General features: G+C 34.6%; 2 protein-coding genes across 4 annotated transcripts in view; one reads left to right on the forward strand and one right to left on the reverse strand.

Annotated features, from left to right (window-relative positions):
- Positions 1–15,263, forward strand: part of LOC145293243 (tetraspanin-9-like) — a 100,735-nt gene that overhangs the window by 24,790 nt on the left and 60,682 nt on the right. Inside the window, exon 2 of the mRNA XM_080139813.1 lies at positions 9,694–9,801. Within this exon, the coding sequence (XP_079995939.1) occupies positions 9,739–9,801 (63 nt within the window). The 5' untranslated portion in view covers positions 9,694–9,738. The remainder of the gene's footprint in view (positions 1–9,693; positions 9,802–15,263) is intronic.
- The window catches only part of LOC145293248 (histone-lysine N-methyltransferase SETMAR-like), a 160,292-nt gene continuing 146,379 nt past the window's right edge, over positions 1,351–15,263 (reverse strand). For all 3 annotated transcript variants that reach the window (XM_080139821.1, XM_080139822.1, XM_080139820.1), the window contains 2 exons: positions 14,047–14,139; positions 1,351–2,388 (listed from right to left, as the gene is read on the reverse strand). In XM_080139821.1, the coding sequence (XP_079995947.1) occupies positions 2,119–2,388; positions 14,047–14,103 (327 nt within the window). In that variant the 5' untranslated portion in view covers positions 14,104–14,139 and the 3' untranslated portion in view covers positions 1,351–2,118. The remainder of the gene's footprint in view (positions 2,389–14,046; positions 14,140–15,263) is intronic.

Here is a 15,263-nt window from a genome sequence, read left to right on the forward strand (position 1 = left end):
GGGATAACTTTTAAACATTTATATCAAATATACCTCTGTGTTTCATGTTTAAAAAAAATGTGTCCTCTATAGTATCTGACTTGACGAAATGGTTAATTGTTGGTATAGACCGCTTCATGCCCTCCAAGGAATTCCAAAAAAAGCCTAATAGCCAGACATGGTTCACTTCTGAATGTGTCGCTGCACAGCAACCACTATTTCCATTGCTTTCAACAAATAGATGTTATGAAACAAAGGCAAAACTGTTTTCCAAGAACTTTGCAGTAAATTCTATCCTTTTCGACCATGGCTGCCTACCCACCATATTTCCTCCTGTATCTGAAAACACACTATGTGACATACAATTATCTGTGCGTGATGTTGCCAAGCTTATCAAAGAACTTGATTCCAATAAAGCAACTGGCCTCGATGGCATTCCAATCATAGTGCTCAAACGAATTCAGCCAGAACTAGCTCCCATACTTACAAAGCTCTTTAAACATTGCCTTAAGGAGAAATGCTTCCTAACACCCTGGAAAACTTTATCGGTCTACCTCGTATTTAAAAGTTCCAGTGATCGGTCATCTGCCTCTCAGTACAGACTAATCAGTTTCCTGGGTCTGTAATAAATAGAGAAATGGTCAACCACCTCAACAAAAATAACCTACTCGGTGACATGCAATATGGTTTCCGTTCTGCTAGATCTACATTTTCTGATGTGCTTACTGTAATATCACAAAGGATCAGTCAATCTCTCGACAGGGACTTCATTTCTAGAGCAATAACCCTTGACATATCGAAGGCTTTTGATAGAGTATGGCATAAAAGTCTACTTCACAAGATTTCCAGCTATGGAATAGTTGGAAATGCACTCTCAATTATTAAATCCTTTTTCTTTGATAAGCTTATAAGAATAGTCATCTATGGGAAGAGATCAGAAGTTTATAGTATCAACACTGGCGTTCCTCAGTTCCTGAATGCAATTTGGACACCTCTAATAGAGAGAGAAAACCTTGAATAACAACATAGGTTTAACATTAACAAAAAACAACTAAGAATTGTCCTAGTGATATATGGCTGAGTGATCCTAGATGTTGTATCAAAGTTTACAGTTACCCAAAGGTGCTGAACGAAGGCAGTGAAAAGTAACATTCAAAACAGAGAATCAGCAACTATGTCCCAGAGCATAGCTGGAGTCCGAACACAGTACCCCCCGTAATAATAATAAAGAGTTGGGTTCCAGGCTCCTAACAAACAGTTCCCCAGTTTGATACAAAACACCTGATGAAAACTGGAGGGCAAAACGGCCGAAACGTTGTGACTATAACAACCAAGATGCGGAAGTCAGTCCGACAATCTCAATAAATATATATACATACATGTACACACATATATATGTATATACATACAAACCTATATCAGGTTAACAAGAAAGTTTTTCGGGGTTTTAATTTTTGAATTCAGATGAACATATCTCAACTAAGACAAAAATTTATTGATCAAAATAAGCACCATCAGAACCAAAACACTTTTGCCAACGATATCGCTTAAGTTTTTGAAGCGTTTCGCACATAGAAAGTTGTCAAGTGGTAGTTTGTAGATGAGAGGTCTGGAGAGTATAGCGGATGAGACAGAGTTTTGTAACCCGATTCGATCAACTTCTGCAACATGCGGCCGGGCATTGTCGTAGAGGAGAATTGGGCCTTTCTGTTTACTTATGCTGAGTGTTGTCTGATGATCCATTTGTCGACATGACTTCTTTACTGTAATAATTTCACCTGCATTCAAAAAACTCTGATAGATGAGACTGGTTGCAGATCACCAAACAGTCAACATGACCTTCTTTTGGTGCAACTTTAGTTTTTGGAAGTGTCATGAAGCTTCGTCAGTGTCTAACCACTGAGCTGAGCATCACCAGTTGTCATAAAGAACCCACTTTTCATCGCAAGTCACAATCTGGTCGAGAAACGGGCCGTTCTTATTGCGTAAAAGAATAGAAAATGACACTTCATAACAATGTTTCTCTTGGTTGTTGTTCAATTCGTGAGGCATCTATTTATCAAGTTTTTTTGTCTTTCCAATCTCTCTCAAGTGGTTGGGAATCATTGTATATGTTACATCTAATTCAAAAGCAAGTTTTCAAACAGTTGTGCATGGATTGGCTTCGATTAAGGCTCTTAATTGATCGTTGTCAACATCCGATGGCCAACCACTACACTCATCATCTTCAAGACTCCTGTCGCCGCCACAAAATTTCTTAAACCACCATTGTGTTGTGCGTTCAGTAGTGGTTCCTAGGCCAAACGCTTCGTGGATAATGCGAGCTGTTTCAGCAGCTTTTTGGCCTAGCTTGAATTGAAATAGGAAAATTGTGAAAATTTGCTTTTTTTCCATCTTGTATTCAATGTTCTGAAACGAAAACATAATTGTTTTAAAACGATTGTAATTTAAATGATTAGATAGAGCGAAAATGGCTCTTTAAAATGATGCATAAATTAAAGGTATTATAACAAAAACTTATTTGAAAATACACCTTATATATATATATATATATATATATATATATATATATATATATATATATCATGTGAAATATTTTTAACATTTTTCTTTTACCTTTCCCCTTACCTCACCCTTTTTTTAACCAAGTAAGATCTGCGACTTACTTGTAGTTTCACTAAATACTTTTACATGCAAAATCCGATCCCGCATTTTGCTAATTCCTGCCCTCTGATGAGAAGGAGAGTATTTCTTCGAAACTCCGCGGATTAAGGACTATCCACTTATCTTGTGCTTCCTTTTTAAAATTAAATATGTTTTTAACTCTTTTTCAAGATGTCTTTTAACATGTTTTATTAATCATTTGTTCATATATATATATATATATATATATATATATATATATATATATACTAAGTTAAAGTTATTCAGAAGATAAATCCCATGAATTAAAACGAGGTTATTAAGAGTGCTCGATAAAAAAGAGCAAAATATAATATTTTTATTTATATAGACAAATATTACATAACCGCTACACTGAACATGTTAATGTTTCGGAGCAATTGGTTTAGAAAAACAAAAAAAACAAAAGTATTTCGTCAGGCGACAGAAATAAAGTTTATCTGTTCTTCAAAGCCTCTGGTTCTAAAATCCTTTAAAGCATTTAAGAACCGGATGCTTTGAATAGCAGATAAATTTTATTTCTGTCGCCTGATGAGGGACTTTTTATTTTTTATTTTTTAATAAACCAATTGCTCCATAACATTAGCATTTTCAGTGTGGTGACTATGTAACGCTTGTCTATATAAAGTAAAGTATTATATATATATATATATATATATATATATATATATATATATATATATATATATATATATATATATATATACACCAAATTTTAGTCCTTCAATGAATTTAAAAATTTATGACATGAAATGTTTAAATTTCAAAGCAAAAGATTTTTATTATTCTATGTAAGACAAAGAATACATTCGAAATATTATAACTCCTTATCCTATAGGATTTCGATGTCTACCATCTCTGCAGAGGAGAAAATATTAGCAAATAGTTATAATGATTTACACCTTATTTGCTAAAGTCAGTGACACATGGAAAATAACAATTAAAAGTTGTTTAAGTATTTAAATGTCATAGAGTAAGGGAAGTTAATGAAAAAGATATAAAAATTCACATCCAAATTGCATGGTAAAATCCGAAGGGAATGTCGTTGATAGCAATGTGGTAAAATGATCCAAACTGTATTTTGAGTAATCCACATCACAAGGTAATGGTCCGAAGTAGGCATTTTCATGGAGCAATTTTCTTTGTTTATATAATGGGTCCGGTAAAAAAGTTTTTTTATAGAGGTCCGGTGGATCTGTTCATTAATAAACATATAAATTGATATAATTAATATATTTTATAATTATAGAACATGAGCTTCAAATTCCACTCCAAAATAACTTCAAATTGTTAATAAAATAAAATAAAACCGCTTTCAGTAGACAGGCCACGCACATTAAGAACCTGAACTGATAAGAAAAATGAAAAATGAAAAAAGAAAAAAGAAAAATTAAAAATTAAAATTAAAAATAAAATATTATTCTGAAGTATATATATATATATATATATATATATATATATATATATATATATATATATATATATATATATATATATATATATATATATATTGTTGGCTCCGTCAATCTCGAGAGATCATGAAATTCCACGTCCTGATTCAGTCGGGAGATTGCACCTTGTGGTGTGGCTGTGCAGGCTGATGCGGGAGCCACAGGACCTGCCACAGTTACTACAGATGTAGCTTTTCTTTCTCTCTGCCTGGGCCAGGGTCAAAGCTGGTCTGTCCTCTCCTTTCTACGGGTCCGCTTCTCCTGCCAATGTGTGGTTCTCTTCGTTTTGGATGTCTCAGCCATACACTGGATGGTGGTTCACCAGCCCTTTCGGTCTGAGGCAGCAATCTCAAGCTTCGAGGGGCTGAAACCACCGGCCCTCAAGTCACGCTTGCAGACATCCTTGTAGCGTAGGGCCGGTCGGCCGGTAGGTCTTGCAAGCTCCCCCAAAATAAAGGTCTTTAGGGATTCGTCCATCATCCATCCGGCTTACATGTCCTAGCCAGTGCAAATGTCTGGTCATCAAGATGGCATACATGCTGGGCATCTATGTCTTGGCTAGGACATCGATGTTGGTGATGTTGGTCAGGCCAAGCAGTCTACGGTTGCAGCGAAGGTGGAAAACATTCCTACCAGGAAACTAGGCTCTCTCTCTCTCTCTCTCTCTCTCTCTCTCTCTCTCTATATATATATATATATATATATATATATATATATATATATATATATATGTATATATATGTATATAAATATACTATGAATGCATATTATTAGCGTATTCCTATGAGCTGTAATTAATCTTATAAACATCTAAAATTTTGATAAAATGTACCATATAGAGAATTGTCAGCAATTTGAATAGTAATCGTTCTTTTGAAAATAAGATTTTTAAAAATGTATACATAGGTGAATCAAATTGACAGAAAAATAATGAATTATTTACACATAAGAATTCTATTTCAAACTTAAGTATGACAAAAGACAAAAGAAAATGCTGTTTGAAAATGAAGTGTGGTCTGCCACACTTCATTTTCAAACAGCATTTTCTTTTCAGAAAAAGAAAAAGCTATTTACAACTTAAGCTTGACTGGCCATTAGATAAAGGCTGTCAAAGATGTGAAATTACATCAAAAAAGAGGAAGATGAGTACCTTTTACGTCAAGTAGTCTGAATGATAGATAAGCTATAAGTAAGATATGTGTTTAAACAGATCAAAGCGTGAGAAATTAATCAATTTCCTATCATAAGAACAAAACTGATTACTTAAAGAAAAGTTGCAGAACAAGGTTACGAAAAAAAACAGAAAATAAAGTAATTTTTAATTCTGTTTTATGTACCATGCAAAGAGACTATAAATAGGTAATGATTAGCAAAATATTTATTTGCTGACCTGGGAGGATAGTATCATGACGAATATATACTACACTACCCCTCCCCAAAAGGGAGGTAATGCCTGAGAAGGTGATAATGAGACAAACGAACATGTAATACACTATCCATCCCCAAAAAGGGAGGTAATGCCTGAGAAGATGATATCATGGATATCATGACAAACGAATAGGTACTACACTGCTCATCCCCAAAATGGAGGTAATGCCTGGGAAGATGATATGATGATTAACATATACTGCACAAGTACTACACTGCTCATCCCCAAAAAGGGAGGTAATGCCTGAGAAGACGATATCATGCCGAACATGTACTACACTGTCCATCCCCAAAAAGGGAGGTAATGCCTAAGAAGAGGATATCATGACAAATGAACATGTAATACATTGTCTATCCCCAAAAATGGAGGTAATGCCTGGGAAGATGATATCATGGCAGACGAATATATACTACACTGCTCATCCCCAAAAAGGGAGGGGAGGTAATGTCTGGGAATATGATATCATGATGAACATATACTATGCTGTCTCTTCCAAAAAGGGAAATAATGCCCAAGAAGATGATATGTCGAACATGTACTACACTGCGCATCCCCAAAAAGGGAGGTAATGCCTGAGAAGATGATATCATGATGAACAATGTACTACACTGTCTATCCCCAAAAAAGGGAGGTAATGTGTGGGAAGATTATATGAGAAACATGTACTGCACTGCTCATCCCTTAAAGCCTAATAGGATGGTGTCATGAAGAACAGATACTGCACTATACTCCCCCTTAAAAAGGGAGAAGTTAATGCCTGGGATGATGGTATTATAACAACAGAACAAATAATACACTAAATCTCTATCTATTAAGTATTGAAATATATTATAACAGTCTGAAACAGAATAATAAACTGAACTGAGCAATTAATAGAAGTAAGACTGAGAGATTTTATTTTTTGTTTTACAAAGGGTCACCACTTATCAAAGCCCGGAGGCTGCTCGAGGATAAGGGTTATTGAGTGTACAGTAGTCAATGGGGAAATTTCTTAATAATCGTTAGTAGTAGAAATTTGGTAAATTGGATTATTTAATGGGACGATTCATCAAGAATTTGTTTATGTTTGACTTGAAGACAACCAAGTTGTAGTCAGCTGGAAAACAGACTAACGGAAGAGAGTTCCACAGGTGTGCAGTTCTGAGAAAGAAACTTTGTTCATGGACTCTCCGTTTCAGTTTAGATACAGATAAAGAGTGGGGAAAATTATTGAGAGCGGTTTCAGCTAGTCAGGTGTTTTTCATGAAAGATTGGCAAGGGGAGACCATAGATTTGAGCTCAAACGAGCACTTGCCATGGAAATAACGATAAAGCAGAGACAGGCTTGCAATGTCTCTTCTGTGGGAAAGAGGTTGTAGAGAAGAGAAAACGGCATCCCCCACTAAGCTACGAAGTCTATTTTGAACTCTGTCAAAGCAGGATAAGCTGCTTCTAGCAGCTCCTGCCCAGATGTGGCAACAGTACTCCAGCATTAGATGTACTTGGCACCAAATTTGAATTAGTAAAAGATTTGCATATCTCCTGTGTTAAAATGTTTTTGCTAATAATGGAAGGTATGACTCCCAGAATTTGGACGCGATGCGTTAGGACAATCAACCAATGAGAAGCCTCCGACCTGATTATAAAAATATCAAATTTTGGATTCTAGTCAGTTTGCTATCAATTTCTTCCTGTACACAACTGGATCTACTGCCGCCATCTTCGTTCTACAAAATCACTTAACACTCAAGATCGTAACTGCGTTGATTCTTCGCTGACTAGATCTACTACCGCCGTCTTTGTTCTACAGAATGGCTCGACACTTAACATCCTGCTTTTACATATAGAAATAAAAGTGGATTATTATTTCCTTTAAGAATTTAAAAATTAAATCCCTTGATGTCTAAAACCCAATGATCTTGATAAATTTTAAAGCCCAAACAAAAATTCCAAGTAGCCATTTTGTTTGTACGTTCTTTACTCTTTCTCATGCAAAAATAAAAATGTAGAGCTGTTCTCAAGAATGTCACTTGTTTGTTTGAACTTTAAACAACGATATCACTATAAAATGAATTGCTCATGTAACCAGCCCTTACGTACAAATATGAATCACGATATTTGTATTAAAGAAAAAGCTTTGAAAAGAAAAAAACATTCTTCGGTTTATGGTTATGTTCATTTATTACTACGATGTGAACATACCACTCATTCTTTTGTCGATGTTTATCAACTCATTTTCTGGAGCAAGGACTTTATTTGTTGTTATTAATGTTTTAATTATTCAGGGCTAAATATGTTGGAAAGTCACTTATTGATTTTTAGCCATGTATGCATTACTGTTATTTTGGATACATTTTTTGTTTTAAGTTTTGAAGAACTCCTTTCAGAGCAGGGACAGACAATTCCAGAAGAGCCTATCCGAAACTGTTGAAGTTTCACATAACTTTTAGTTAAAAGCAAAACAAATACATTAAAGTAATACAATAACAAAAAATAAAGCATAAATTATCAGAACATGTATTGAATCCAAATAAAATTAACAAAATTCTAATAGCACAAAATAAAACATTAATTATTTTAAAAACCTATTAAATTCAAATAAAATTAATAAAATTCACATAGGAAAAAAAAAAACATTAATTATATGAACATGTATTGAATTCAACTCAAATTAACAAAATTCTAATAGCACAAAAACAAACATTAATTATTTGAACACATATTGATTTCAAATAAAATTAACAAAATTTTAATAGCACAAAATAAAACATTAATTATTTGAATACGTATTGAAGTCAAATAACATTAACAAAATTCTAATGGGACAAAACAAAACATTAATTATTTGAACATGTACTTAAAATAAAATTAACAAAATTCTAATAGCACAAAATAAAACATTAATTATTTGAATGCGTATTGAATTCAAATAAAATTAACAAAATTCTAGTAGGATAAAATAAAACATTAATTATCTAAACATGTATTGAATTAAAATATTGGCGAGTTTATTAATTTTAGTTGAATTCAATACATATTCAAATAATCAATGTTTTATTTTGTGCTATTGGAAAACAGTAATTATTTGAACACGTATTCAATTCAAATAAAATTAACAAAATTCCTATAGCACAAAATAAAACATTGATTATTTGAATATGTATTGAATTCAAATACAATTAACATAATTCTAATAGCACAAAATTAAACATTAATTATTTGAACATGTACTTAATTAAAATAAAATTAATAAAATTCTGATAGCACAAAATAAAACATTAATTATTTGAACACGTATTTAATAAAAATAAAATGAACAAAATTTTAACAGCACAAAATAAAACATTAATTATTTTTATACGTCTTGAATTCAAATTAAATTAACAAAATTCTAATAGGACAAAAGCAAACATTTATTATTTGAACATGTACTTAATTAAAATAAAAATAACAAAATTCTAATAGCACAAAATAAAATATTAATTATTTGAACATGTATTTAATTATACCTAATTGGCGAGTGTGGACCATAGATTGAATCAAAATTCTAATAGCACAAAATGAAACATTAGCAAAATTTAAATAGGACAAAATAAAACATTAATTATTTGAACACGTATTGAATTCAAATAAAATTAACAAACTTCTAATAGAACAAATTGAAACATTAACTATTTGAACATGTATTTAATTCAAATAAAATTAACAAAATTCTAATAGCACAAGATGAAACATTAATTATTTCAACATGTATTGAATTCAAATAAAATTAACAAAATTCTAATAGCACAAAATAAAACATTTTTTATTTGAACATGTATTGAATTAAAATGAAATTTAGAAAATTCTAATAAGGATAGATTAAGTCGACTTACGACTGCCAATATCCAATATTTTTATAAATTTTCACCCCTTAGCTGCTTTTTTTATTGGCGAAAGACCAAATCACAATTGTTCCACAGGTCCAACTCCCCTATATATCACGTTTCAAGTCTGTAGACCAAAAATTGACAGAGCAGTTTGGTAGAGGCCGTTCTTCAGACAGCCAGACAATGTCACTTTTATATATAGAGAGATGACATCTTACACACCCTAGACAGATATTTCAACTAGTCATTGCCCACATTTACATAATTGTTTTTTTAATTCATATTTTCTTTTTATTTATACTAGGTTTGCCAGAATTGACTCTAATTGCCAGATTATTCAAACGTCATCATGAACGAGGGATCCGTGAATTTGGCTAAAGTCGTATTCATGATATTGAATTCGCTTTTCATGGTGAGTATTTTTTTATCTCATCTTCTATATATATGGAAAATGTGTGTGTGTGTGTGTGTGTGTGTGTGTGTGTGTGTGTGTGTGTGTGTGTGTGTGTGTGTGTGTGTGTGTGTGTGTGTGTGATGAAAACTTTCAACACAGGCGATGGATTCTGACCATTTCACTATTGTTTTGAAGTTCGATGTCTTGGATGACAAATATAAAAAAATTGGTCTGAGCAGTTTTCTACAAGGAGGGGTCGCTTTTTTCACCGACATTTTAGCAAGTCGTTGTCTTCTTTTCAATTGACTATGATTAATTTCAATGTTCCGAACTTCCAGTCGGCAGATGGAGACTGGCTAAGACGTCACGATTTTTAACCTTTTTTTTTTTCTCCTTTGCGCTATGAGCTTGCACCAGCCTACCTACTACCATTTGGGGGGGGGGGGTCCTTAATACACCAACTACACACCCGGGCAACGCCAGGCACCCGAGCTAGTATATATATAAAATGAACCAATTTTTCTAAAGTTAATGACAAATGTATAACTTGTCAAGAATATAAAATTTAAAAAGTAGATAACTTATTTATGTCAAATGTCACACCTTAATCTTGTCATTATCTGCTCCTTACAAATAAAGGCCTTAACTTAGCAGATATTATTTTTCCACACCTCCCAATCTTTGCAGCGCCACCTATTTTCTACCCTTCTCTAAACTTCCAATTCAACAAGGGAGATAACAGAAGATTTCTTTTGCAGCATCAGCTTTCCTTTACTCTCTTTCAATTGAACAATGGGAATAACACAGTTATATATATCAGTTAAAGTAAAAAAAAACATATAAGTATGGAATGTGAAAGTAAAGTTGGTATTTTTTCAATATCATTATTATCATTATTATATGATTATACTAGCAGGGAGACCCGACGTTGCTCGGGATTAAATGATGAACAATGAATGTTTCACACTCCCATTTTTTTACTGTCATCGAAATCATTGAAATCGACAATTTTTCAATCAAATTGATTGATTGCCTGCTCTAGTTTGGGACCCATTGCATTGCACTGGGAAGAAGCTTCACTTCACATGCCTCCTCACAGTGACTTAGTCCACAATACATAGTAGATATATTGCACTGCAAAGAACCTACCGTGGATTTTGTAAAATTATTTTGTATATATAACTAGCATGGGTGCCTGACGTTGCCTGCGAATTTGGAGGTTTAAAACAAAAAAGAAGTTTTGGTAGGTAGATAGGCTCGAACCTGAAGCTTTGAGGTAAAGGCTGAAATGCCATCTTACCATGACGCTAAGAGGGCAGAGAAGTGAGAATGGTTGAAATTAAACGTTACGTGACAGGTGTGTAAATTTAATGAGGTCAAACATCATGCCATAGGGGAATGAAATCATGCACTTAACTTTGGCTGCAAGCCAGTTTCTGTGTATTCGCTTGTTTCCCCCAAAGGTGTTGGGGAAAAGCAACTCCCCATAAAAAGAGGAATATCCAAATGAATAGCAATTGCCTGATGACAGGTTTTGCCCGCATTGACCAAAGCTCATTGCTTTCTGGACGTCCCTGGCATAAGTGCCAGGGATAGACATTTGCTCCGGATTCAGTTTCGCTTATATACGGAAAAGCCAAACAAACACATGGAGACCAGGAAATACCGCAAAAATAGCATGTAAAAGTCGTTTAAATAAAAGATATACACAACCTCATTTCATAAATCGTAGATATTATAATCTAGGTAGTATATAAAAAGTTCTAAGAAACAGTAACTGCCCCGAGCGCCCTCCCTCCAAAAGCCTTTTCTGGACGTACAAAAAATGTGCACACACTAACACACATTTTGCCTTTTATATATATAGATGGCTTGCATTAAAGTTCAAAATGCAAAAGTCATGTATTATAGTTTAATTATGCTCTAAACAGAAATATTCATTCTGAACGCATCCCTGTCATATCAAAGAACCTACTATTTATTTAATTTGCCTGGCCTTACTGCTTGTGTGGTGATAATGGCTTGAATTTAAGTTTAAAATGAAAAAGTCAAGTATCATGATTCAATTGTGCTTTAAACATAAACATTCATTTCGAATACACTCCTGTCATATCAAAGAACCTACTGTTGATTTTATGTCGTGCCTTTCGGCTTGTGAGATAATAAAACTTCTCAAATGCACTTGTGAGGTTAAGCTGTGTAAGGTGTTAACTGGTCAAAATCGCCTGTTTCTTCTTTCATCGAGTTATTTTGATTATCAATACTTATCGAAGACATTCCAATAAAAAAAGACTATCTAAGAACACTGCCAGGCACATAAAGTACCTTTGCATGAAATTTCATAAAAATCATTCCAGCCTTTTTTGAGTCAGTAAGGAACGAACTTACACACACACACACACCGAGTCACAGATCCTCTTGATTCTTTTGCATTATTTTACTCTATCTTCCATCACATCAGGCAGCTCTTCATAGGTGCATTGTCGTCTGCCGCTAGTTGCTTGACGTAGGTTCTTTCTGGTATCCAGTGAACTACATGCTTGTTTTGACATCCACAAAAGAACATCGCTAATGATCTTTAGTCCTCTACAGTTGATCAACAAATTTGACCCTCCTCTCTCTCTTTCTCTCATCCATATATGCTGATCACTGCTGGAAAGCTAAGTATTTTTCAATGAATTTAAGATTGGCCGGTTGGTTGTTTTTGTTTTACGGCATATCAACCCATTTTAGGTTATTTAACGCCGAATCCAAAGATTTTGAAGAAAAATTTTTTAATAGAATATATTTGTTGTTTTCAAGTCGGTTTCCATTTAACCCATAGTTGGGATCCTAACAGGTACTACCACTCTGGGTCAGAGTGGACCTGGAAGCAATGGCAATTAAAGGGTGGCTTCACACTTCCCAAAGCCCGTAAGCTGGGGCCTCACCACTGGATATAGTTTACGGTCAGATCCAGGATCAAATGAATTTAAAAACGCACCATTATGATTTGATTAATATTAGGTTGGTGCAAAAATAACGTCGTTGGTTTGACGTTCAGCTTCAGGTAAAAACAAACAAAAAAAACGACGTTATTTTTACACCAATCTGATAATTAAATTCAATTAACTTTTTTTACAAAATATGTATTTGTGGCAATATTATTGGATGTGAAACTTGGAGGGAAACTTGCAATTTGATAAGAAAATGTGGTGAGAACAGAATTGTTTTTTCTCATCGTATGAATAGGAATTTCTGTTAACAGATAGACCAATCAATTTTGCAACCAGCACGTGTCACCTAAAGTGAGTGGACAGTGATGATGGACAGTGATGATTTTCTCAGAATTTGTGAAAAACTGGAATAAATTCCATTTCAGAGAGAGAGAGAGAGAGAGAGAGAGAGAGAGAGAGAGAGAGAGAGAGAGAGAGAGAGAGATGATGATGATGATGATGATGATTTAATACAGTAAGAGAGCAGTAAAAGTTGATACAGAGAGAGAGAGGATAAACCTCCCCCTCCTGAGGTAACAAAGAGAGTGAGTTTGGAGGGGCGTGGACACTCACAGTGCCAAATTGCCTTGCTGGATTCTTGACACACAAGATCAAAGTGTAGTATCTGTTCTTCAGATGCTGCACCTCTGTTTCTTGTTCTCTTTCGGTGGAGGAGAAATCCTTCACGACTGAGACAATTTTTATTTTTGTACCTTTTCTCCACGTTAAAAAACGACCCTGGTGTCTAACTCTGTCCCGTGGGGAGGCAGAGTAAATAGGTATAATCAGCTGCATTTTGTAGTTAAGTGACTCCGTTTTGCTCGCTACCGAACTTCACATCATTAAGAGATTTAAGGATTGAAAACACCAAACCAAAATCGTCCAGAAATTCTTTATGTAGAAAGTGTTTTGTTTTTTTTTTTTTTCTACGCCAACACAACATTATAACTATTACGCATAATCATTATTTTTACACAAGAAAGAACCACAGTGGAATTATTTATTTTTTGTGCCTGAAAGTGACCTTTGATTCTCAGTGGTACAACTTTGATGACCAACACCAGGCGACTGTTCTCGTGATCTTTCACAACATAGGGTGAGTTATAATTTAATGGAACAAGACCCTTCGACATCTGTGGTCTTCATCAGAATGGTGACCTTTTTGTGAGCAGGTACCAAGTGACCATCCGGAACCCAGGAACGGCCAAAGTTGAAGATGTCAGCAAGAGGAGTAAGAGGTACAATTCATATAACAAAAATGATACATTAAATATAAATATATACATACGTGACTTTGGTTTTGGTTGATTACGAATAGTTTCTCAATAAAAACACTGGTCTCCATCGCCTCACTTGGTTGAGGTCAGGAAGGGTATCCGGCCTATAAAAACATTAAAAAATAAAAACTTGATCAGAAATAAGTTTGGAAGTCAATCTTTAAAAGCTGTCCAACATTTGCTAGCATGTAAAACGGACGTTAAATCGATGATAGTGATGGTGATGATGATCATCACCATCCTCTTTTCTATTTCTAATGTTTTGCTTCATTTACTTCCAACATTAGGTTTTGTCTCTTAATTATTAACAGCCTTCAATGAAAAAGGGTTCAGATTTACTAATCGGTGCATCCTTAATAATATACGATTCATTAACGATGCATTTTGGAAAAACGGATCCAAGCATCAGCCTTTGGAAAATTGAGAGACCATCTGCGGAATCAGAGAGGAATCAGATTAAAGACCAAGATGAAAGTGTACAGAGCTATTGTCCTCCCATTACTCCTGTACAGCTCAGAAACCTGGACGCTCTACAGACGCCACTTCAAGAGATTGAACCTGATACAACAGACACCTCCTCCATCATCTAATGGGTATCTCTTGGAAAGACCATGTATCGAATTTTGAAGTACTAGAAAAGGCTAAAATGTCCAGTGTTGAAGAAATAATCGTAACAAACCAACTGAGATGGACAGGACAAGTCACACGCAAAAGCAGTTTTCTTTGGTGAGCTCAAAGAAAGTACACAACCCCTAGACGCATCGAAACTGCGCTATAAAGATGTGTTCAAGAGACATTTAAAAAACGCAAATCAACTCAATGACTGGAGAAGAAAAGCTGAAGATCGGATAGCTTGGAGAAGTGTGGTATCAGGTGCAGCCGATTCCATTAGAGATCAAAGCATTGCTGCTTGTGAAGCAAAAAGAGTGCGATTACGGGCGCCACTACCCGGATTTCCTGCCATCAGGTGCAGGCGGGGTTTCAGAGCTCTGACTGGACTCACATCGCACCTTCGACATGGACACTAATCGACCTCCGCATCATCGTCGAAATCAACGGACTGCCCGAGAGAGAGAGAGATTTTCTTAGTATTGTATCAAAGTTTGACCATTTTGAAAGAAGATTACTTTTGGGTGGATGTTCTCGAGTAAGCCATACTTTCTTTCACTGAAGGTAGGTGGTATCGATCTAACAGGTTAGAAATCTGTGGCTGCTGGAGAAGTGCTTT

This window comes from Euprymna scolopes, chromosome 14, assembly GCF_053919585.1.
Source record: "Euprymna scolopes isolate OS-2025 chromosome 14, ASM5391958v1, whole genome shotgun sequence".
Classification (NCBI taxonomy): domain Eukaryota; kingdom Metazoa; phylum Mollusca; class Cephalopoda; order Sepiida; family Sepiolidae; genus Euprymna; species Euprymna scolopes.